This window comes from Struthio camelus, chromosome 2, assembly GCF_040807025.1.
Source record: "Struthio camelus isolate bStrCam1 chromosome 2, bStrCam1.hap1, whole genome shotgun sequence".
In the NCBI taxonomy this organism is placed as follows: Eukaryota; Metazoa; Chordata; class Aves; order Struthioniformes; family Struthionidae; genus Struthio; species Struthio camelus.
Window position 1 is genome coordinate 7,374,073 of NC_090943.1, and position 22,137 is coordinate 7,396,209.

Genomic DNA, 22,137 nt, shown 5'->3' on the forward strand with positions numbered 1-22,137 from the left:
TTACATTTAGGTATGTTCCAGTTACACTCCCAAGGTGTCTACTGTCTATTTTTACAATATTCCTAGAAGGGATTCCACACAAACCCCAAGTCTGACGTCTGGTTTGGAAAATAGCACAGAGCCTTTTCTGGAGGTCCTGTAATCTATTCATGCCAGAAAGGGGTCATTTTCATTTCCCACATCTAAATATTGCAGCAAACCATGTGTGCATCATGTTACGTGAGAATGAACATCATTCCAACCTCATCAACTTCCAAATGTTTCTTTATTCTTTCACCATTCAAAACAGGTAATTCAGAAAGCTCTATTTTGTTCGCCTACAGCCGCCTTCTTAAAGTACGAAACCCAAACATGTTCCTGAACAAGCACTCAACCAGCTTTCCCCTCTCTAGCTTCTATTTGTTTTTCCTGCATCAGTTCTTCCTCCTTCCTCTTGTGAAGCTTTAGAAGATACTCGTCGGGTTCAATTCCCGCCTCCCTTAACTCTGACATGGCTTTCTCCAACCGGTGCAACGTACGAGCACTTTGCACTTTTCGAGTAGTGATATATAATGTAAATTCCTTGAAACCCATCAGTTTACAGGTGTCCACATCACAAATATTTTTGACATCTTTGGTTTTGTCCACCTGGGGGAAGAAAACCAAACCTGACATTTTTTCCAGGTCTTCGATATTTACTTGGAACTCAGTCAGTTGGTGACTGAAGCCTACAGGATCATTGGGCACCACAAAAGCCCCCAGGACCAACGGCTCTGTGGTTGTTCTGCTCCGTCTGGCAAGGATCACTTTGTAGAGGTGGGATGGCACAGCTACATCATCCTTTCCAATTACCTAGGGAAAGAAAAGTTCTGTTATAGATACACTCATGTATCCAACTGTTCTCATCAGTTAGGGGATGGGGGTGGGGGGAATGAGCTAGACTAATCCCACCATCTCTTAAACGGAGTCGCAGCATGTAACTATACACATCAAAATCACGAGCAACGCATCAGAGCAACCACAAGCTGAGACAGAAACACATTTCATCGCAGCTCCTTCTATAGCTGCTGGGGACTGAGCTGGTCGTCGATATCCAGATCTCTCTCAAACAGGAAGAGCAGGGCAGAGAACAGAGAAGTAAACTGCAGGATTGTTTGGCCACTGTCAGTAGGAGAGGCCCAGAGCCTTCTGGGAAAGTTTCTCCCATAACACAACTAACTTCCTCTTTGACTGTTCAAAGGAATGATACAGACAAAAGGACAAAAGATTAGTCAGAAATTGCCCAACTACCCGTAAAGATCCGGGACCAATTACTAAGAAAGTAGTAAGAGTGAATTCAACTTAAACTTCTCAAGCACAGGAAAACCAGAGTCACTTCAGTTACAGCTGAAACTGAACCGGAATCAAATCCGAAAAACATATTTGGAAAGAGAGATTCAGCCAAGACCTCAGTTCCCTAATCCTCTGGTGCAGATCTGTAAACAAAGCTGACATGAAGGGATGGTAGAGGTCCTTGTCGTACTGCACCACATTGTTAACACTTTGAAAGCTCTTTTCAATAACAGTGGCCCTACACATTTCACTTTAAATCCTTATTTGACAGCTCCAAATTAGGTGCTTTCAACATCCATCTTAAAATCAATTCTAGCTTACTTATCAGTTATTTTTTGTCTTTATTATCCATGTACATACTGTATTTAAAAGCTATACTACCTAAGTAAGCATTTTGATGAGGGGACCCAAACACAAAAGTACATTTAGTGACTCAGTATCTTGAAAGAGAGAAGTTGATCCATAGAAAAGGCATAACTTGATGCATGTATCTATTCCATGTACCAATTCGTTATAATTCAACTTAAGAGCTTGCATATGTTGGGTTTCCTGCTGTGTCACTCAGACCAGAATCCCAGTTTTGAAGCACTAGAAGAGGACGACCAGGACATTGAACTCATTTAAAGCTTGTAATAAGCTCACACATACATGTATACAGTAGACACCCCATCCTGTGTCAAGAATTAATCTGAGGGAATATACCATTTTATGATGAATACCATAATCGTTCCCCTGCCAGTACTCAAATAAATGACACTCCTGCATGCATCTTAAGTTTCTGTTGAAATAGCATTGAGCTTATCTGCTGTGCTGACAAAGCACAACAGGCTCACACACAGAAAACTTGAGTCTTGCTTAACTCTTCTGTATAACTACCTTTCTAAAATTGCACTTTTATTCTAATGGCAACAGAAGAAAAAGATGCAGACGCTCTACAAGAACTATACCAGGATCTTGTTTTATTAATAAAACACAGTATTTGAGTGCTATGTTCAGGGTGTGTAATACCTGCAAAAGCAGTTTTGATTTTGGATAGCTGTTGTTAGATACCTGCTTTCTCTGAAACCGTATTTTAACTATATCTGTTTGACTGCCACAACTGATCAAATTAATTACAAGTGCTTTACAAACTAATCTGCTAGATCAGTTCAGACATGCTTTGTCCAGTTATATATTCTGTATAACTCAAGTACAGAGGAAACTTCTCCTATGTATGCTTTATTCGGAGGGTATTCAGCACTTCTGCAAAAGACAATGCATTTATAAAGCCAAACTTTGCCCGTGGCTACTGAACCAAGGTTCACTTTGTTTATTCCCAATAGTTAACTCATTCCAGTTATGAATTCTTACGGTGCTTGAAGTGTGCCCTCTCTCTCTTCTGACAGGTCTTACAGTTCTTTAGGCCTGACTGGTTAGACTAAGCCAGAGAAAAGTGTCTTTAGGAGAAAAGGAAACCTCTGGTAAAGAGTTTTTTTTTTCCCCTCTTCTCTCTCTCTCTCTCTTTTCCCTTCCATATTTTGAGCAGTAATGTAGTAGTAACATTACTGTTCTAGGAAACATTTACTCTTAGATTTGTTTATTCTGTTACCACAAACAGAGTATTTTCCTCTCCTTCCCTAAACTGGGCTATTTAACAGCACTGATGTATCACCTTGCTGTTGTTTACACCTCTCTACAAAAGTGATCTGGCTTGTGCCACCAACCTTCTCCCAAATAAAACCCTGCCTAGAAATATAACAATCATTGAAATAGGCAAGCAGTTCCCTAAATAAATGCCTTACGTTAAAGTTACTTTCCCTTTCAGCAAGGGCAGATGTCTTGATAGGGAAATTGGAGCTCCTGAGTGTCGAAGCACTTTGCATTTAGCATTCAGTGTTAGTGAAACCAGAGTTATAGCTCCCAGGGATCAAGAGCATAAATAATCAAAACTGACTGATGTACAGGTAATTTTAAAATATACTGAAAACTACACATCAATCCACTGCTATATCTAGCAGCTTAAAATTGAATTATAAAGTGAAGGGTGTTGGAGCTGAACCTGGCTGAGATGCTGGCATTCAAACCAGAAAGGACACGCAATGTATTGGGGGTGAGGAGGAGGGAGTTAAGAAGCACAAAAAGCCCTGGGGGCAGGGAGAGGGGTTCATATTCCCATATGTACCCAAGCACAGGCAGCGGGTGATATCATTGAAGGCCAGAGGCTGTTGCTGCTTTCCTCCCCTTGGAGGACGGCATTTACAGCTCACACGCTGTGACCCCAGCTACCCAGCACTGTGCTGCTAAGGCAGAGCAGAGCAGAGGGAAGAACCTGCACGTGGCTGTGGGGCACCCTGAAGCTGCTCTAGCCCCCAGAAAGACGTCAGTAGTGAGCCTAAACCCTGTCTGTAAGGTTTCCTGGGGCTCACAAGCTCCTTATCCACAGCATTCCTGTGCAAGATGTCCCACACTTCCTTTTGCAGGCTTTTTCATGTACTTTTTTTCACTTTTAATACATATATACATCCTTGGACCTCCTTACCTCTGCTCCCGCCCTTCCTCAACACCTCCTACACACATACACACACCAGCATCCTGTCTTTCGTATAAAAGACGAGAGGAAGGGTGAACATGCAGATGGAGCTGCTACAAGTAGCTCCAATTAGGGGCTATATGGCATATGTAAAACAAACAGGTGAACGTGCGTTGAGTGAGCTAGCAGAGGGAACAGGGGATTGAGTCTGAGAACTGAGTGGGTGGATAGAAAGGCTGGGGAATGAATAGAGCAGTACGTAGAATAGTTAGGTATGAAATGGAAACGCTGAATGCTTGGAGTGGGCGTTAAGGGAAAACAGACCCTATGCTTATGTAATATTATGCAAATATATATATATTCTATGCAAAATAATGTATTTATGCATAGTATATGCTCCCATGAAACAGAGAAGGAAAGACGAAAAGAGAAGACTTTCAAAAAGAAGGAAGGGTTGGTTTTTTGAGAAATGTAATTCTAAATACAACTCACTCTATACAGGCAATGGCCATACATGTAATTTATGCACAACTTCAGTTCCACGTAAGCTCTCTTTTGAGGGATTAAACAAATTTAAATAGTGCATAGGCATTATTCTAGTCCTCTGAATAGCACTAAACAACTTCTGCAATTACTTTACCGAGGTCTAGTACTGTTACAGTGATTAAAACAAATTTTAGCCAGCCAAAATGATCAGAGTCCACAACAGTGTTGTTCTTTTAGACAAAACGGTACTTAAAAGCTCTATCCCCCAGCTCGTTCTGCTCAAGGATAATACGAGTGGAGACTAAAGGAGAAAAAAGGAGGGTGTCCTAGCAGAATAAACATCAGTGACAAAGCATATGTCCTCCTCTTCTGCAGTTTAGAACTGGTGCGAACCACGCACAAGATGCATCACCAACAATTTAGGCAACTAGGGTGATCCAATGATTATTGTTAAAAAGAAACGTACTCCTGGACAAGCTATAGTACTTTCATTATTATACTCTCTAGTATACCACGACTGCTTTTCTAGCAGAGTAGATACAGAAGCTGCTGATGAACGCTCCCACACTGCCGCCCTACAAAGCCAGCATAACGGCCAGGAAAAGAAGTAAAGCATGAAGTGAAGTCAGCAACAGAAGCACCAGGCAGTAAAAATTCTGCAATTCATTTCCTATTGCCACCTAGAGGATTTTCCTACCTAACTAGAGAAGTATGAACCACTACTGTGACCTGCACCATCGCATTTATCTCAAGGCATGCCTAACAGAGGCAGCTAGCATATGCCCCTATTGTAACAGAACAGAAAACAGGTCAAGATTATCTGTGGGCAGATGTTGACTTTGATTTGCACTAGTCAATCCACAGACAGAGGCTGATCTTTCAACAATCAGTGCCTGCAAGAGCTATTTGTCTCAGCTGGAGAGAAACAGTTTTTAATACCACCTGTGACTCAAATCTCAGAGACAATACAAGTCAGAAAATACAGCATTGTCTACTGAAAATCATTACTATTCCAGATGCTTTCACACCACGTTGAAGACAGGACAGCAGGTAAGTTTTTGCCTTGCCTTTTGAAAGTTTCCATTTTTCTATTCTTATAAAAATCTAAAAATCTTTTCACATTTTCAACAGCCTCAAAAGCAAAAATATACACTTGTCCTAAAAGTCTTCTTTTTACTGCATCAAACATATTCCTTTCCCATCACTATTTGCAATATCAATGTGAAATTTCAAATATTATTTTTCTTTTGCTGTCCGTATTAGTTCAGCATAAAAATATTAATTGCTCTTACACTTCAGAGTTCACTATTCCATTTACTTTTGCTTTGCTCTTGTTTTGTTCAGTGAACTGGCACTAGTTGAAGCACTATGACCGAACTTGTGTTATCTAATACTGCAACATTATAATTATGTTATTTTCAGCAGTGTTCTTTTTGTTTTTTTAAGTATCGACATTCATACACAGTACTTTATTCCACAAGTACGTATAAGTGTGTTACTCCTCGATGTCCAATTAAATGTGGACAGCAAACATGACACTAAAATGCGTGCAAATTCTTGACATTTGGAAACGTTTACGTATTGCTAAAACAATACATGTGTTGGTAAGCAGTTATGCAAATCTAAGAGCTCATAGGGATGGATAAAGATAAGGGCAGAAGCGACAAGATTTGTTAAAAAAGAGAGAACTCAGTGAGCTTTGATAAATTCGGTCTCACAGCTAAGTCACTGAATTGAAATTTTCCTGCATGGTTTTGGCCAAACCATATAACTGTTCTAACTTCAAATTTTTCAAAATGGAGAAAGGATGAATTTGATAATAATTTTAATATCTAAGCTTTTCAAGTAATAATAGAGTTGCTAATGACACCTACAGTAATTTTAAGCATAGGGCATTAACTAATGTCACCTTCACAGGGGTAATCAGATAAAGAAGGGGCAAAGCTGTGCCTAAAAATAACAATTTGCAGGTTAAGAGAAAGAAAACTCCATTCTTCATAGACAGAACAAACGCAATATATAAGGTGTTATACCAGAACACCTGAAAGACTATTGGAAGCACAACAGAACTGCTAAGCTTATTACAAAATTTAAGACATAAGCAAAATTTATCACATTAAAAGAAAGCTAGCTTCTTCTGAAAGGGTAGGAACAGTTTTTAAAAGAAAGGAATTCTGAATCTAGTAGTAGTATTTTGCCACCTAGTGACTAGAAAATGAAAATCAACGATGAAGAGAATTAGCAGAATGGACTAACCTTTCATCAGCAAGCGGCAGCTCAGGACTGGCAATTACCTGACATTCTTGTAGAACATGGTAAACAGAAATCATATTCAAGCACGACTTAACTGCCAGCACACACTGAAGAGTCCTTGCATCAAAGAGCACCATCAAATGCATTACAATTATAGCTCCAGAAATTCCCTCTGCTCTCGAGTAACCCTTTCTTCCCTACCTCTCTCTCTAATAACCAGATATTAAGATAAAGCTACATCGGGAAACAGAATTGCCTAAGAACAAGTGTACATACAATTGTGCACGTTTAGCAGGTAGCAACACTTCCACCTACATCTGGCAAAAACAGAGTTCTGTCACGTTTCTTGAGGTACAGAGGCACATCATCCCTGTCACCCAGAATAAAATAGCAGCCCTCTCGCAGACACTTAGTTTTTTTTTTTTTTTAGCTGTTTTACCTTAAGGCATGATCTGGCCCAAAAGACGTTTTGCTTCAGATATCATTCCTGCTAATATGACCCCAGACTTGACAACACAGGGCTTTATTATAATGTGATACTAAATTCTGAATAGAAACGGACTTTCTGGCAGCATAAAAAGTTCCCTTTGCTATCAGTGTTTTTTCTTGCACTTTATTGCTGTGACAGCATTAACTGCCTTCACTCCAATCCCTTCTGGGTTTGTGATAGGTAGCACTAATTCTGTTAACACTGTTTTGCCCTAAGATTTGAGGGAATTCTGTCAGATGCCATTGAGAAAAACTGAAGGGTGTGAAGGCGGTCCTTGAAATGCAGCAAATACTACAAATACAAACCAAATTAACAAACTGTTACAAAATTGAACAGCCAAACACTCCAAATGCAAATGTATGTATTTCAGTAAGTTTTAAGTTGTTATGGCTGGTCTGATTGTTGTTGCCAAGTCATTTGGCAACCCTAAAAAAAGGAGGCAAAAAAAAAAGTGATGGTGAAAAAGATGACCTTTTAAAAACACTGTTACGGCATTAAGAGACATTTTTTTTTAAATAAAGAGAATGTGTATATGCATTACGATGTTGCGTTTACGTGATCACAGACTATTTCTTCCACAGAATCCACCTAGGTTACTTACCACTGAATCCAATACAGCCACTATCTCTGCTCTTCCTATAACGAAAGGACCTTCAGGATGGGTGCAGTGCTAAATAAAAGCAACCTCATAAATCTATCCTGCACCCTTGGTGTCCCTTCTCCTCCAATCTTAACCCAGCGTCTATTATTTTCATTTGTACATCATGTCTAAATTTAGGGCTGACAAAAGCTCTCGTCGGTTATACCAGCTGATCTAAGACCTAGCCCTTTGAACATAAGTTTTATGGGACACGTAAAATGGACCTGCATCCATTACCGTCTATGCAGCCTTGAGCCCATTTGAGGAGGTCAACAAATAGTAACAGCCCCCAAGTTTATTTCCTCCTTTACCATGGATTTCTTCCTCTACAGTGTCATTGCTAGGAGAGAATCTCCACTACTGCTGAAAGTTGACTGCGGAAAAAATAAGGCACCATCATATACTTGAGAGGTGCAATTTGCTTTCCAGCGACTTATTTACCACAGATACAGGATGACAAATAAGTATCTCTTCTGGGATAGTTATTATGCATCTCTGGCCCAACCTAGGAAAGTACAGGCATTCCATTTTGAAAATTAAAAAACTGACATGATGCCAGTACGGCCTCAGTATATCACTAAAAAGTAAAGAAAAATGTCTTCTTCAAACAGTAAACAAAACTGTCTCTAAACTGTACTTTCTTTTGACAGTCACAGCTGATCCTTCTTAGATTAAGATTTAGTACAGTGACAGCAAGAAGAGAAGGGTGAAGAGTTGAGTATGATGCAGTAAAATCACTGCAAGATTTTGTATTTCAAATTCAAAAATCTGCTGAGAGAAGAAAAAAAGAAATCAGTCAAGTGGCAGTCACTGGAGAACAGTAATGTATAAAATGAGACAATGTCATTTTGATTTGATCTGGACAAAGATGAAAAACCTGCATCTGCCTCTCCAATGACACAGAACAGATTTTTCCCGTTGGCATTCTATTTTACATACGTTCTCAAAATATATTTTTCAGATACCAAGCACAGTCATCAATCCAGCTTTTGCAATAAAAGCCTCCACTAGAGACAGATGAAATGACAGAACATATCTGAGGATACAGCAAGTTCAGCCAATAGATAGAACAGCACTGGCATCTAAGGAGTTCAAGGTTAATTCCCTTTCTGGAATTAAACAACAAATGGTACCAGAGTCCAAGCAGGAACTGGGAACAATGCCATGACCGATGCTCTGTTTTTCCTCTATAGTGATCTAAAAATAACCTTTTTGGATGTCTAACGAGAAAAGCACCAGCCTGTAAAGCTATGGATACATATTTCACTGCTCATTGGGCCAAAAACAAGGAAAAAAAGATTGAAGAGAGGATCTGAAACAACTCAATGCAGACACACTCATTGCAGTATTTCTGTGTTTTCTTTTTCCACAGTTGTCTCCTGGAGGAGAATAAAAACATTAAAAAAGAGCTTAGCCCTAACAGTTCTGTTGCCAGATTATAGGTTGTGAGTTTGAACACTTTGGTGTATACTATAGCACTTCTGCTTAAACAGCAGATTTAAAAAAAAAAAAAAAAAGGACATTTTCCCACATCAGCATCATAAGCCCAAACAATGACGACTAAAAACCTTTCATTTCTAAGTCATTTGTTTGAACCTAACAGCGTTCATTCCTGAGAGATGGCTAAGAGTTATCTTCCATTCTTGTCTAGGCGTGAACTCAAGAGTTCTCGGTTTAGGGGCAGAATCCTAGTCCGCTGAAGTCAACGGCAATGACTGCAATTGCATCTGAGGTATCTCTGCAAAGGAACTGCTCCTCAGTGCTTTGATAGAGTTATGTCCCTTCTTGTAGGGATGTGTGTTGCTGTAGGGAAAAAACCAACCAAACAAAAACGCCTCCACTTTGCAGTCTCTTTCCCCAAAGGAGAACTGCAACTGCAAGCGAAAGAACTTAGGCCATAAACAGATTTTTAAATCAAAAAAACAGTTCTCAGTCTGTATTTATTTACATTTAGGACTGCTGTATAAGTTAAAAAGAAAAAAAAAAAAAACTCTATTTTTCCCACCAGTAGCCAGCATTATCCGTTCCTACATTTTTGACTACAAGCTTAAATACAAATCAATGTAGGTAATGAATGCCACTCTAGGAAAGCTGACTAAGAAGGGTTTATGAATGCTGCCAAATGATGAAATGAAAACATGAACTCCATCACTTCATTGTTTTCAGTCCCACACTGAACTTCACTTCATAGTTTATATTAAGACCAAACTCGATAGTACATTTATGAAAGACCAGAGTTGTCATCAAACCCAAAGATGATGAAGACGTCTTGGCAACAGACGAGAACAGAATGATATGATAATCAAAGCAGCATGGACGTTTTGTGCCACTATTATTCCATCACTGTATGCTGCTATCAAGCTACTTGGAATAAAGGCAGTAAGATGCAGTGCCTGCTCTTATTTTTACCTGTAAAATACTAAAAAATTACATTTCAAAACTAAATCGTAGCATTAACTTTTTTTAAAAATGTAATGGTTTTTCACACAAGTAAACACTTTTTCTAGAGACAAAAACTAGAAAAGGATGACCTAGACTAAAATGAAGCACTTGACAGATTCCATGATCCAATTGCTCGCTGGAAAACCATTATCAGCTATAAAATGCTCAAGTCAGCTCTCATGATTTTTAATTCTTTGCAATGTAAAATTCATACATTCTTAAAGAATAAAAAATAAATGTAATATCCGCACAATTACAAGGGAGGAAATTCCAGCAGGCTATGTGCAAGCCTGGAGAACTCTTAGGGCACCGTTCCGTGTGACTGTAAGCCAAGCACTCAGATCGATGCTGTTGAAAGGGAACATTCTCCTCCTGCTCTCAGCTATGTGCTTTTGCCAGCTATCTCATGCTGTTACCAGCAAGCGCTGGGCTCCTCCGTGCGCTGTTTTATCTTCCCAAGGCAGTAGAAAGCAAGCCCAGTAAACAAACAAGCAAGAAGTCCAGTATGGATGATTTTCTATTGCATTAGTTAATTGAACAGCTTATGGAAGCATCTGACAGTTACCAGCACTGATATACAAGGGAAAGGACTGGAAAGTATACTAGGCAGAAGTGAAGCTGGCCCTCTCCCTTTGGATGGCACGGAAGCGTAGCCAGTCTAAAGCTAACTTTGCCACCAACTGACAGCAGCACATTGGTCATATCACCTAATCACTGCCTATTTATCCCCCTGAAAATGAGGGGTCATCATCATCTTCCTGACAAGGATGAGTAGATAATTGAAGTTTGGGACTGCCACTGAACATTAAAAAGATAAATTATTATTACTGCACTTTCATGTGCATAACATATGACTGCCTGGAAAAAAAACAAACACACACCACATTCACTGGTGGAATTACAGATTTGTGTAAGTTACAGACATGTGTGGGTGACATAAGGCACAGGTTTTTAAGTAGTAAAAAGGAAATAGCAAGCAGGGAGAGTTACACTCCATTACTATTGAGTTCCCAGCTTGATCTAACAGAAATCAATTGTACATTTATAACGGATTTAGTGCCTAAATCTTACTACTAATCAAGCTAGGGTTGAAAGCTGAACACCCCTCCCTTTACTGTCTCTCAAATCCCTCTGAAACAGGGACTTGTTTATTGTGAACTCACTCACTGCTCCTCAAAGAAATATCTGGATAACTGAATCACTCCTGAGCTGAAGCTGCAGGTATCTAAGTACTTATTTTCAAATAAAATTTTTTTTCTAGCTAGCATGCTAGCTAGAAGGTGCAAAATATAGTATTTATTATTTGCATCATGCTAGCTAGCATCTAGCAACTGAAAACAGCAATAATATCTCATTGCACTAGGGGCAGAAGGTAATACTCCCTCCCCTAAAAACCTTACTCATTCAGGTCCTGCAGAAATCCAAACATATGCTTGCAAAGAGTAATTAAGGATAAGTGAGTATAAGTTCAAGAACTTGATCGCCTTTCCCAATTTGTCTGTATCATTGATGACTTCCAGAGACTGGGCATGATCAACCCCAAAACTTCCGAGTACTGTAAGCAGGTAATAAAAACAGGAGACCAAAAAGGAGGAAGGAAGCAGTACTACAGACTAATAAGATACACTGAATTCACCTAAACCCTACCAAACTTGAATGAAGTTTTTCAGTTGGTTTTGGTGTTTTTAGATGAAGCCTCATAACTGAGATGTTAAGTGACGCATATGGGATTTCACCAAATTGCTTTTAAAACTAATGGAGCACTGGCATTCAAATCCCCTACATAGCTCTAAGAATCCCATGCTATCTTTGTACTGCAGTCACTCTAAAATATATCAATCAATGACTGAATGGATGCACACACACCAGCAAAACCCACTAGCTCTCTATTTAAATGCAGTCAAGTATTATAGAAGGCAGAGTACAGCTTTACTACTGACTGTGAGAAAACATTTAATAGCCCTCTCTTCGTAAATAAATTACTCTAAAGTGAACTTTTTAATGTGTAGGCAAGACATAGCATCTCTAATGAACCAGACTCACTCCGATACTTTGCATTTAATAGGAATTTTAACTTTGTTTTCTCATGTTACAGCGAAATGAGGTGTTTTCTTGCATTTTAAATAAAGAATTAACAACACTTAACACTGCACTGTTAACCCAACAACAACATACCTGATAAGTAACTCTCTTCTTTCCATCACCACCTGTTTCAGGCAAGGTAAGAGGTCCAGAAACAATCCAAACATCCTCAAATCTCTCAGTCAGTTCCCGACAATACATTTCCATTCTGAAAAGATATTTGTCAGATTGGATAAAGCCAGCTAGGAAAGCTTAACATAATCTCAGAAACATAACATGAAGGACAAGATGAACTACTGACAGTTTTGGCACATTTTTCCCAACTCACATGACTGACATGCCCAAGAAGGTAAAACGCAGGCACAAGACATACTTCCCACTTGCTCCAGGTGCACTCAATTGCAGATACGCATGTGTTAAAAATTTGAAAATAGTTTTCTGTAGTTTTACTACATTTCCTGAAAATCCAAATTCTGTACTTACTTCCACTCGACACTAGAAAGATAGTGCTGATTGTCGCTTGGGATCAGTAAAAGCATACTCCTTTTAAAAAGCAGGCTTTGCTCTTCTTGGTTTCTAAGGTTCCACCACATCACTTCCCCCCACCCTACCCAAGGCATCAAAGTCCTGCAACACAGACAATTCTGCAACCATACATTTTCTAAAACTCAGCTCTTTCACTAGCTCAAAGAACTTAGGAGAGTTTTCTACATGCATCAATTCCATTCCCAGCAAGGCTATTTATTGCTCTTTTATATAACACTGATTAAGCATAAAGTAATAAAACCGGAAATACTAAAAAATTTTTCTGTTTTTTTTAAACTAATTAATTCAGTTTACAGCATAAAATATTTATCCAAACAAACAGGTTTCTCGATCATACTTACTTCACATAAAATGGAGGATTATAGCCTCTCTTTGATCTCATAGCTCAAGTGTTACAGAAATCTGATAAAGTGAACACCTATTGGAACTTTACTAAAGACAGAATTGTATTTCTCTCGAAGAGGCTATGTTACATGAGACAGATGAGCCCAGCTCATCTGTCTGCTTCTGAAAGGGAGAGGTTTCACCACCTTCTCCCTCCTCCCTGCTCCTCATACATCTCAGCTGGCTCTCCTTTGGTACTCTCCACCTGTCTACAAAAATAAAAAAAAGAAGATTTTGTCTGCTTTGTTTTGTGCCAAGTTAGTGTGTTAAATCAGCTCACACAAGTCAGAATCAGCAACAATGACACCTTCCTCTTTTGACGACAGTGAGCTGTCATAAAGGCTCAAGCAATCTTTTACATGTTCATCCTAATATAATATCTAATACAATATCTAATAGCTTGCTATGTCGGAAAGATGCTGCTGCGCTCTGCCCTTCCCTGCTGCTCCCTTTGCCTGCCCCAGCTGAACACTCTGACTCCATCTTCCATCTTGGCTCTGACTCATCTCACCAGTTGATCCAGTTTCCTAATCTGGCAGAAATATAACCAAGCAAAACAAAAAGTGAATGAATAATTTAACTGTGTTAAACGGAATTGACACACCATGCAGTCAGAGAAGTGGTAGAGCTGGCACACAGAAAGCAGGAGAAATACATGGCTGGAGGGCAAACCCCACTTTCAAAAGCGATAGATTTTTAGACTGACTAAGCTGCAGTGTCTACCTGCACCTCAGAAGACAACTCAAGAAGCAAACAATTAAAAAAAATAGCGAAAGAAAAAAGTGCAGAAGCCAGGAGAGAATACAAGATAACAGAAAAGCATAGTATGCTTAAAATTGAGTGTCATTACAAAAGTTACCGGCAACTTAAGCAGTACAAACATCTTGATTATGTATTTAAACTGTGCGGACAGAGGTTAGGAGGAAGTGTTTGTAGCAGCCTAATTTGTGGAGTTGATGAATTTTCAAATTCTCCTCGTGATTAGGCAGAGATGCTGTTCAAAGGAAATAAAGGGGGTTTCCAACTGTAAATTGGTACATACGCCTAGCTATGGTATCAGGAAATCTCATGCTGAACCCGCCAGCATTCACAAGTGAAAAAAACTTGCCTGACTGCTACTTGGAAGCAAGGCACTCTGAGAAACACTCAAGATCTAAAGTAGCGATGACTCAGTGGGCAGCACTCAGCTCTCCAATTCAAAAATTAATGTCCAAATACATAGATGTGAATACTCTTGTATTGAAAAAGCTCTTTTTGGGAAGAGATGTTAAAGCAAAATCTAGCTCTCTTCCTAGTTTCTACTGAACTTCCCCTATGGACAGAGGCATTAATCCTGGTAATATTTTATTTATTCTACATAAATATCCTCTACAGCTTTACTGGATAAGGAATTGAAGAGGTCACTGTATTGTGCTTGCACTGTGAGGAATAAGCTGCCTTTCGTTTCAGAGAACATTGCTATGATCTCTACGGGAAGTCTATAAAGTGCTTTAGAATACTGTGAAGTGAAGGTCCTTTAAAAATACAGATTTTTGATTTACACCGCTGCCTGATATTTTTCACTTAGTTCACTCAAAAAATTTTCTCACCTGTTCCAAAATCCAGCATTATTTTCATAATTCTGAGGCACAATGTTAGAAAGATAAAATGTTTCAGCCATGGCTCTCTGCATAAAGAAAGAAAATAGTACCATTTCATTGAAACATTTTTTATAAAGATGAGCTAAAAACATATTTCAGAAGTTTTTGGATCAGAATCTTGCCATCTCCAAAGCAAAATATTATCAATATAAAAGGTCAGGTAATACCTAGGTCAGAATATCTACAAAATTATTTTGGAGTAAGAAGTACAATACTGAGATGCAAACCCTGCACACTGGATATATTTGTTTGACAGAAACATAGCACAAGAATGTCCAATTCTAGAGCCAGAGGAATTACTGTGTTACTGCAGTGTCAGTTTTGTAATGCACTTGGAAGCAACCAGCTTCCCTTTTTAGAAGGGGAAAACTTTCACTCATGCTTTTAATTTACAGAACTAGCTAAGTGGCTAGCTTTTTCTTACAAGAAAAGGCTTTATTAAAAATATTCATCAGTATTTTACAGACATGTAAGATGCAGGTGATGAAATGATTTATGACACCATAATCTTCAAACACCTATATACCTGCTTAATTTTATCTTAAAGAAGTGGCATAAAGTTCCCTAAATGAAGCTCACGTACCCCACATATGAAGGACCTGGGGCTAAATACCTACACATACTTAGGAAAAAATGAGGGAAAAAAATTACAAGATCTTAACTCAGAATTTTGATAGTTTCTGTCCTTGTCAACGTTTCTCAGATACTTATTCTTTACGTATTCTTAAGCACTAAGGACAATATGCAACCACTACCTGTAGTCCTTAAACTGTGAAATACTTTAAGGTTTTACAACCCTATATTTAAAAGGTTATATTATCACACTGTATTTCACCCCATGTCCAGAATCTCCTCTGTGCAGGTAGCTCACCATGCCAAAGCTTCCCAAACATCACAAATAACCACAAAGACCTCTTCCAGGAGAAATAAAGTGACTGGTTCTTTCATTCATCACATGCCACGGTGCTGTCACTCTGCCCCATAGCGTGTAAACAGGGCAGAAATAGAAATTCAAGCTGCTTGAATAGAAATTCATCTACCTCTGCTAGACAAGCTAACCTAGGCATGATTTAATGAAGGGAGGCATATCACCAGAGGATGATTTACAGCATCTGATTTAGACACCTGACGCAGACAGCGAGAACATCCTACAGTGCACCATCAGGAACAGACCTCTTGACTCGAGTCCAGGTCTGTGCTTCAACAATGAGACCATGTTCCATCTCAAAACAAACAGCAAAAAGGACATTATGCATCACTTTTACGGGTCTTTTTACCCTTTCCCACTGATAAATATAAATTAAGAATAATTCCTACTGTTGAAAATTTGTTATCTCCTGCTGGTGCCATGTGTCCTCGTGACCAGCCGCTCCCAACGTAGTCTTCATTGACAGCACTAAACATTAGAGGGATGTTAGGATCTGGTCTGAACTTACAGTGCCTTCGGTCTGCATTACCTGAGGAACAACACACTAAACTATTAGGTCATCAGTAGGTTATCAGTAAATAGTAACACAAGACAAGAAGAGCTGGTTCTCACACGTCTCCCCAATCCACCCATGCTTAAGAATTTAACACGTTAATCTAAATTGAGTATTTTTCTCCTCAGCCGTACAAGAGAAGAACTCTACTTAACAGCTCTGTGCTCCAGTTCTAAACTCATTCCCTTTGCACAGTGGAAATTCTAACATGCTTATTGTTTTACAGAGAAAAATAAAACCAAAAACCTTCAGGCTTATCATAAAAGCAGATTAATATTACAGGTAAGACTGCTAAAGACATAAACCAATACAGATTCACTTCTTAAGACAAGACAGAGATCTTCACCAGGTGCAGTTCCATTTTTACGTTTGAACTGCTACAGATATGCTTTCTTTTTCCATGTCTAGCCTGGAAATAGGATGACTGTATCTTGATAAAGTCGTACTTGTCATGATGAACACATGAATGGTAAACACATTCAGCAGAAAGTCTTAAGCCATTTGCCCTCCATGCATGCAGAAGTAGTGTAGAGCTTTCCTGCTCTAGTCCAAGTTCAGTTCCCTTCCGACTTTCTGGTTATTTAGAAATTGTGGACAAAAACGATCATCTGCTGGGCAAAAACTTTTTTTAGGGAAAAAAAGAAGAAATATACATCTCGGAATGTAGATATACAGCAGTCATAATCAGCAATCAAAACTAAGGCATAACATCTTAAAACGTTATGACTAAGCTCCAAAAGCACACATTTAGATAGTAGCCAACACTGGGTTAACATAACGAGCACCTTGCCAGGATAATTCACTGTCTTCACAGTTCCCTTTCCCTTCAGCTCCCTTCAGGAGAAACCTACTGGCTAAATTACCTCTTCTGGCATGACTGTCCACTCTGAGCTGCTCTCTTTCCTAGGGAGCCTGTGGCTTTTCCCTGGATTTACAAGGCATGCACCTATACACGCGTACGCACACTGTGTCCAGTCACAGAGGAGTTACTCAGAGGCGGCTGCTGCTTTGAGAACACTTATCCCAACCATGGGCCATTTCCTGGTAAAAGTGATGGCCAGGACAGACTCGCATGAATTACTCTGACACTGGCAATCTTTCCTAGGGAACGGCCACGGATCTAGCCATGAGCATCCACAGTGAGGATCTGCCCCAAAAAAGCAGCCGAGGTGCACACACAGGACTGATTGAGCTGTGCCCGCACAACAGGTCCACACAGGCAGCAGGGAGAGGCATAGTGTGCAGCTGGAAAGGGTGAAATCACTGGCTTAGGACACCGCCACTGATGTCCGAGATTTTGTTCCAAATACCAAACAAATCACAGTACTCACAGCATACTGATTATCTTTTCTTTATAAAATTCAGGGTGTCATCTTAGGCATAATTTCCCATACGCACTATACAGGACCATTACATATTCTTTCATTTAGCCAATTATGCAATTATATAGTCTCCTTTCATTTCTCTATTTCATTTAATACGGGCCTGTATAAGCCAGAGAGAATTCCCCTCAAACTTTGCACATATTTCCTGTTGCAAGGGGTCATTTTCAATAACTAACTCTGCTAGCTGTTAGAATTATTCTTTCTTCTATAGATGACTGTGCATATACACACAAGCTTCATGCACTCAGCCTTTTTTGTTATACCAGTATTAGTACTGAGCACATACGCACCCTGTACTTCCTTATGTTCCATACTGAGAACAAAGAGTGACAGATGCTCTTCACTTGCCAGTTCTCTGCAGAATATCTAAGGACCACAAGGAAGAAGGGAAGAGATGGGAAAAGAACATGCATATGGATAATGAATCTTGTGCAAATCAGCATCCCTAAGGAATTTCCTCTTCTTCATTGACCATCGGTCCATATGTCCATGGAGGTGACATCAAAATGGAAAGGTGGTCAAAGCATCTTTAGGCAGTAGAGGCAGAAGGAACTCTCAGTTTACTACTGTTTTTTTTTTTCTTTTGGTAAAGCACATGACATGGTACTTCAGGATTGATGCTTAGGAAACAACACCGACAAGTTCATCAATGTGCAAAAACACATATTTACAAAAAAGAAATCCTACTGAATGTCAGTATTTAAGATAGTTTAATTTAGCTATTGAATTTGAAAAACGGAAACTATATCCTCATTTATTCTCTGTTCACTGCTTTGGTTAAAAGGGGTAATTCCTGCTGTAATCAGTTTTACGTATCTCATTTGCATTTAAAACTAGTTTCTCTTCACCATGTTTTTGAAATATTTACATTTATTTATCAATAAAATAGATATATATATTTTTTTAAATATAGCACATGTTTTCAATGCCAATACATACAGGGCTTTTATGGTAAATACCTTGAATAGCATTGTTCTGCCTCAAGTCTCAATTAGAGTAAATATCAGACATAAATCAGGGCTGAATGCCTCAAGATGCTTAATTTCAACTTGCAGGTTAGTTGTATTTGATCATTTGGAAAACATTTTAACAATCTGGCTGTTAAAGCCCACTTGAAAGCAAGCCTGGAATTATTGCTTTCTTCTCAGACAGAAGTGAAATCAATTCTGCTACTTAGGGGTTGGTTGTAAATATTTTCAGGATCACACTTTTAATGTTGAAAGGTAATATGAAGATTGTGATTAAGATATATCTCAAGGGCTACTACTTTCATAAAACATTTTACAATTATACAGTTAGCTCCATTACAAATAATTTGCCTTATAAAAACTGAAATAAGGCTATGAACTTAATTTACAGAGACTGTATACCACTCACTTCATTCAGCACTGATAGCAAGAACTACTCTGTCTTCCATAAAGACCAGGGAGAGAATATTTGATACTGCACGTAAGACAATACAACAGAACTGCATCGAAGTAGCAGCGAGTAGGCATGCTTTTTCTACCTTTTAACTGTTGATTCCTTTTACTCCGCTTTTATCTCAGGAATGCATATTCTTTTTTTTTTTTTTTTCTGTTCTGAGGAAACCTCCTCAAGATCTACAGATAGAAGATAGAAGAGCCTTGCTATTGAAGGCTTTGACCCTACAAGCATTCACACATGTAAGGCAGTTCCTCAACTACCATAAGCTGGCCCATAAAACCAATGACAGTTTACATGAGCTACAGAAACAGAAGTAATTTTATCTACTTGAACAATGACACTGAACTTTGCAGGTCTATATCAGGCAAGAGAAGTTTAATCTTAGGTTTTTTAACCTCCTCTCCATTCACATTTAAAATAAGTTAAGGTTCCTTTCTGCAATGTGACTTACAGTGTTTACATTTACACAGCTATACTGATCTGGTGCTTTCAGATTGTTTTACAAATTCTCACAGGAGGTAGCTCAAGTTCTTCATTCCTCCCTTTCACACGCAACCCACGTGGGCCAAGTGTGCCTCGCAGGTTGCAGGACGCTCTACATGCAATACCTGACTAGTTCCAAAAACGTGAAGAACACTAAAGAGGTCTGAATACTTGCAATGGCAGGTCTCTTTTGATACTGTCATGACACTGCCACCTGCCCCGAGGCCTGCAGGATTGTGAATGGGTGGAAAAAGCCATACACAGAGAAAACTACAGGATTTCTCTCCCCGTCTGCCCCAGGTCCACGTTCTGTGACCTGCAAAGCCCATTCTGGGTGCCATTAACATAAGTAAGTAAATGCCTACATACCCAGCGTCTTCTGCTTTGAAATATGCTCAATCACCCATCTAGGCACCCGCTTCGCTTGGTCGTATGACAGCGCGTGATTTGTGTAGCACCTGGTCTCCGTCCCAGCTTCGGGGAATCCATACTTCTCCAGCAGAGACTCTTCTACCGGCTCTGAGAAGAGGAATAAACAGAAAGCCATCGCAAGGTGAGATGGGTGGCCAGAAACAAGACCGGAAGAGGCACATCCCGTACGGAGAACTACTGGAGGTTGCGGCCATAACGAAGGCAAAAAATTTAAGAGAATCCAAGCTCTCTTTTGCTAAAAACAGCTGTACTTCACACCGTGCCTACACCTGAGGACGGGCTCCAGGGCTAATTCGCTCACCTCGATGTCTGCCCAGCACCCCCCGAGCGCGGGCCCTGAGAGGAAAAACCGCCACGTATTTAGGGAGAAACTAGCACCTAAGGAGAAAAGGACCCAGGGATCAAAGGGCGCTTCAGAGAGCCCCGAAATCACACTCCTGCCCACACCTCCAGATACGCGACCAGAAGTGCCACCATCGCTGGGAAGGCTTCGGCCTTGCTCAGTGAACGAGACCACCGCTTCGAACCCGTTCCGTGGGGTATTTTGGGTTTTTTTTTTTTTCCTTTTTGACGTGGGTGGGGTGGGGGGAGGGTGTTCCCTGCCTCTTTTTAGCAGTACCCCTTTTCCCTCACGGAGGGAGGCTTGCACCCGCCTCACCGACCCTCTCCCGCCCCTGCCACCCGCCTCACCGACCCTCTCCCGCGCTTCGCTGTTCGTTAAGACTTCCAGCTGCACAAACACAAACACGCGTATTTCATATATGCGTAGATATATGTATCTATATACAGACAGACATGCGGAATTGGCGGGTCGCGTAACGGCTCCCGGCCCGCCACAGCGGCGGCAGCCCCCTTTCCTCACAGGCCGCCGCCGCGGCGGGAGCGGGCGCCTGTCGGTTTTAATTCCGTTTACAGCCCGGAAGGGCCAAGCGGCCGCCGCCGCCCTCACCCCGAAGCCCCTACGGCCGCCCGGGGAGCCCCGCGGCGGGGGAAACGGCCACGGCGGGGTGTGGGGGGGGGGGGGGGGGAGCGGGGCCGCCCCGCGCCACCCGCCCGCTGCCCGCGGCTCTTACCCTGCGGCGGAGCCGGGGCCGGCTCCGGCCGGCTTTGACTGCGGAGGAGCCGCCAGGCGGCCCAGCACGAAGCGGCGGCGCCCGCCGCGGCGCCGCAGACGAAGCCGCCGAGGAAGCGGCGGCGGCGGGGAAAGGCCGCCATGGCGGCAAAGGGGCGGGGAGGAGGCGGCCGGCGCCTGCGCCTTAGCGCCCCCTGCCGGCCCCGCCGCCATGACGGGCGGCTGCCGCCGGGAGGCGGAGGGAGGGCCGGCGAGTAACGAGCAAAACGGGTTTTCCCGACGTCTGTAAAACGCTGGGGAGCGAAGTGGCGGCGGCCGGCCCGCAGCGGGGGGGTCAAACGAGTCAGAGCCGCGCAGGCTGGGCACGGCGGCAGGAGGGCGATTCGCTTTAATTCAGCGTTTTATTCACATCTGAATGCGAAAAACCACCAGCCTGATTATTATTATTATTATTATTATTATTATTATTATTATTATTATTAATTTCTCCTCCACAGGTTCCCCAGCAAGAGGAGGGTCCGTTTTTGACTTCACCTGGGGTCTGCCACCTCTTGGGCCTATCTAAGGGTCAAGCAACTCCAGCAAAAACTGGGGGTTTATTATTGTTTTCTTTTTTTTTTTCCCCACTTGTTTGTTTTTCAGGAAAAAAAAGTGGCCCGTTTAGGAACAGAAAGCACCGAACCGCGAGGACGGCACGGCCGTGCCACCGCCTGCCCGCTCGCAGGAGTCCGGCCGCGTCTCGGTGTGCAGCCGAGGGCCCCGTCCCGCCTCACGTTTCGGCTCGTCGCCTCCCTAAAAGCACGGGCGTTCACGATTTCTTTTGCCTTTTTCCAAGCCCCGTCCCGCCGTCTTCCCGACTCCCACCGGGCGCAGACCCCCAGCACGCGGGGTGCGAGGCCCTTGCTGGGCAGCCGAACCGCTCTCTGCTCCGACGCTGGCATAGATTTATATAAATTTATATAAATTTCACCTACAGCAAACGTTAAGGTGGTAGTAGGCAAGTTTTTGTAAATCAGTATAACGCCATGTAGGCCATTACCCTTCCTTGCCCTCCGTTCTGCTCCCCCGCCCGAGCT

General features: G+C 41.2%; 1 protein-coding gene across 1 annotated transcript; it reads right to left on the bottom strand.

Moving 5' to 3' along the window:
• Positions 1-246: 246 nt before the first annotated feature.
• On the bottom strand, positions 247-21,292 carry EXOG (exo/endonuclease G). The gene is made up of 6 exons (XM_068934179.1): positions 21,063-21,292; positions 19,927-20,076; positions 16,101-16,240; positions 14,733-14,809; positions 12,307-12,421; positions 247-831 (listed from the first exon to the last, which is right to left on the bottom strand). Exons 1-6 carry the CDS (start codon positions 21,202-21,204, stop codon positions 370-372), a joined length of 1,086 nt encoding a protein of 361 aa, XP_068790280.1. The 5' UTR covers positions 21,205-21,292; the 3' UTR covers positions 247-369.
• Between the last annotated feature and the right edge of the window lie 845 nt (positions 21,293-22,137).

Coding starts and splice junctions, on each gene's coding strand:
- EXOG (XM_068934179.1), bottom strand. CDS start 21,204: ATGGCGGCCTTTCCCCGCCGCCGCCGCTTCCTCGGCGGCTTCGTCTGC. Junction 14,810..16,100: donor GAGATAACAAATTTTCAACA/GTAGGAATTATT, acceptor TTCTTTATGCAG/AGAGCCATGGCTGAAACATT. Junction 12,422..14,732: donor AATGCTGGATTTTGGAACAG/GTGAGAAAATTT, acceptor ATATCTTTTCAG/AATGGAAATGTATTGTCGGG.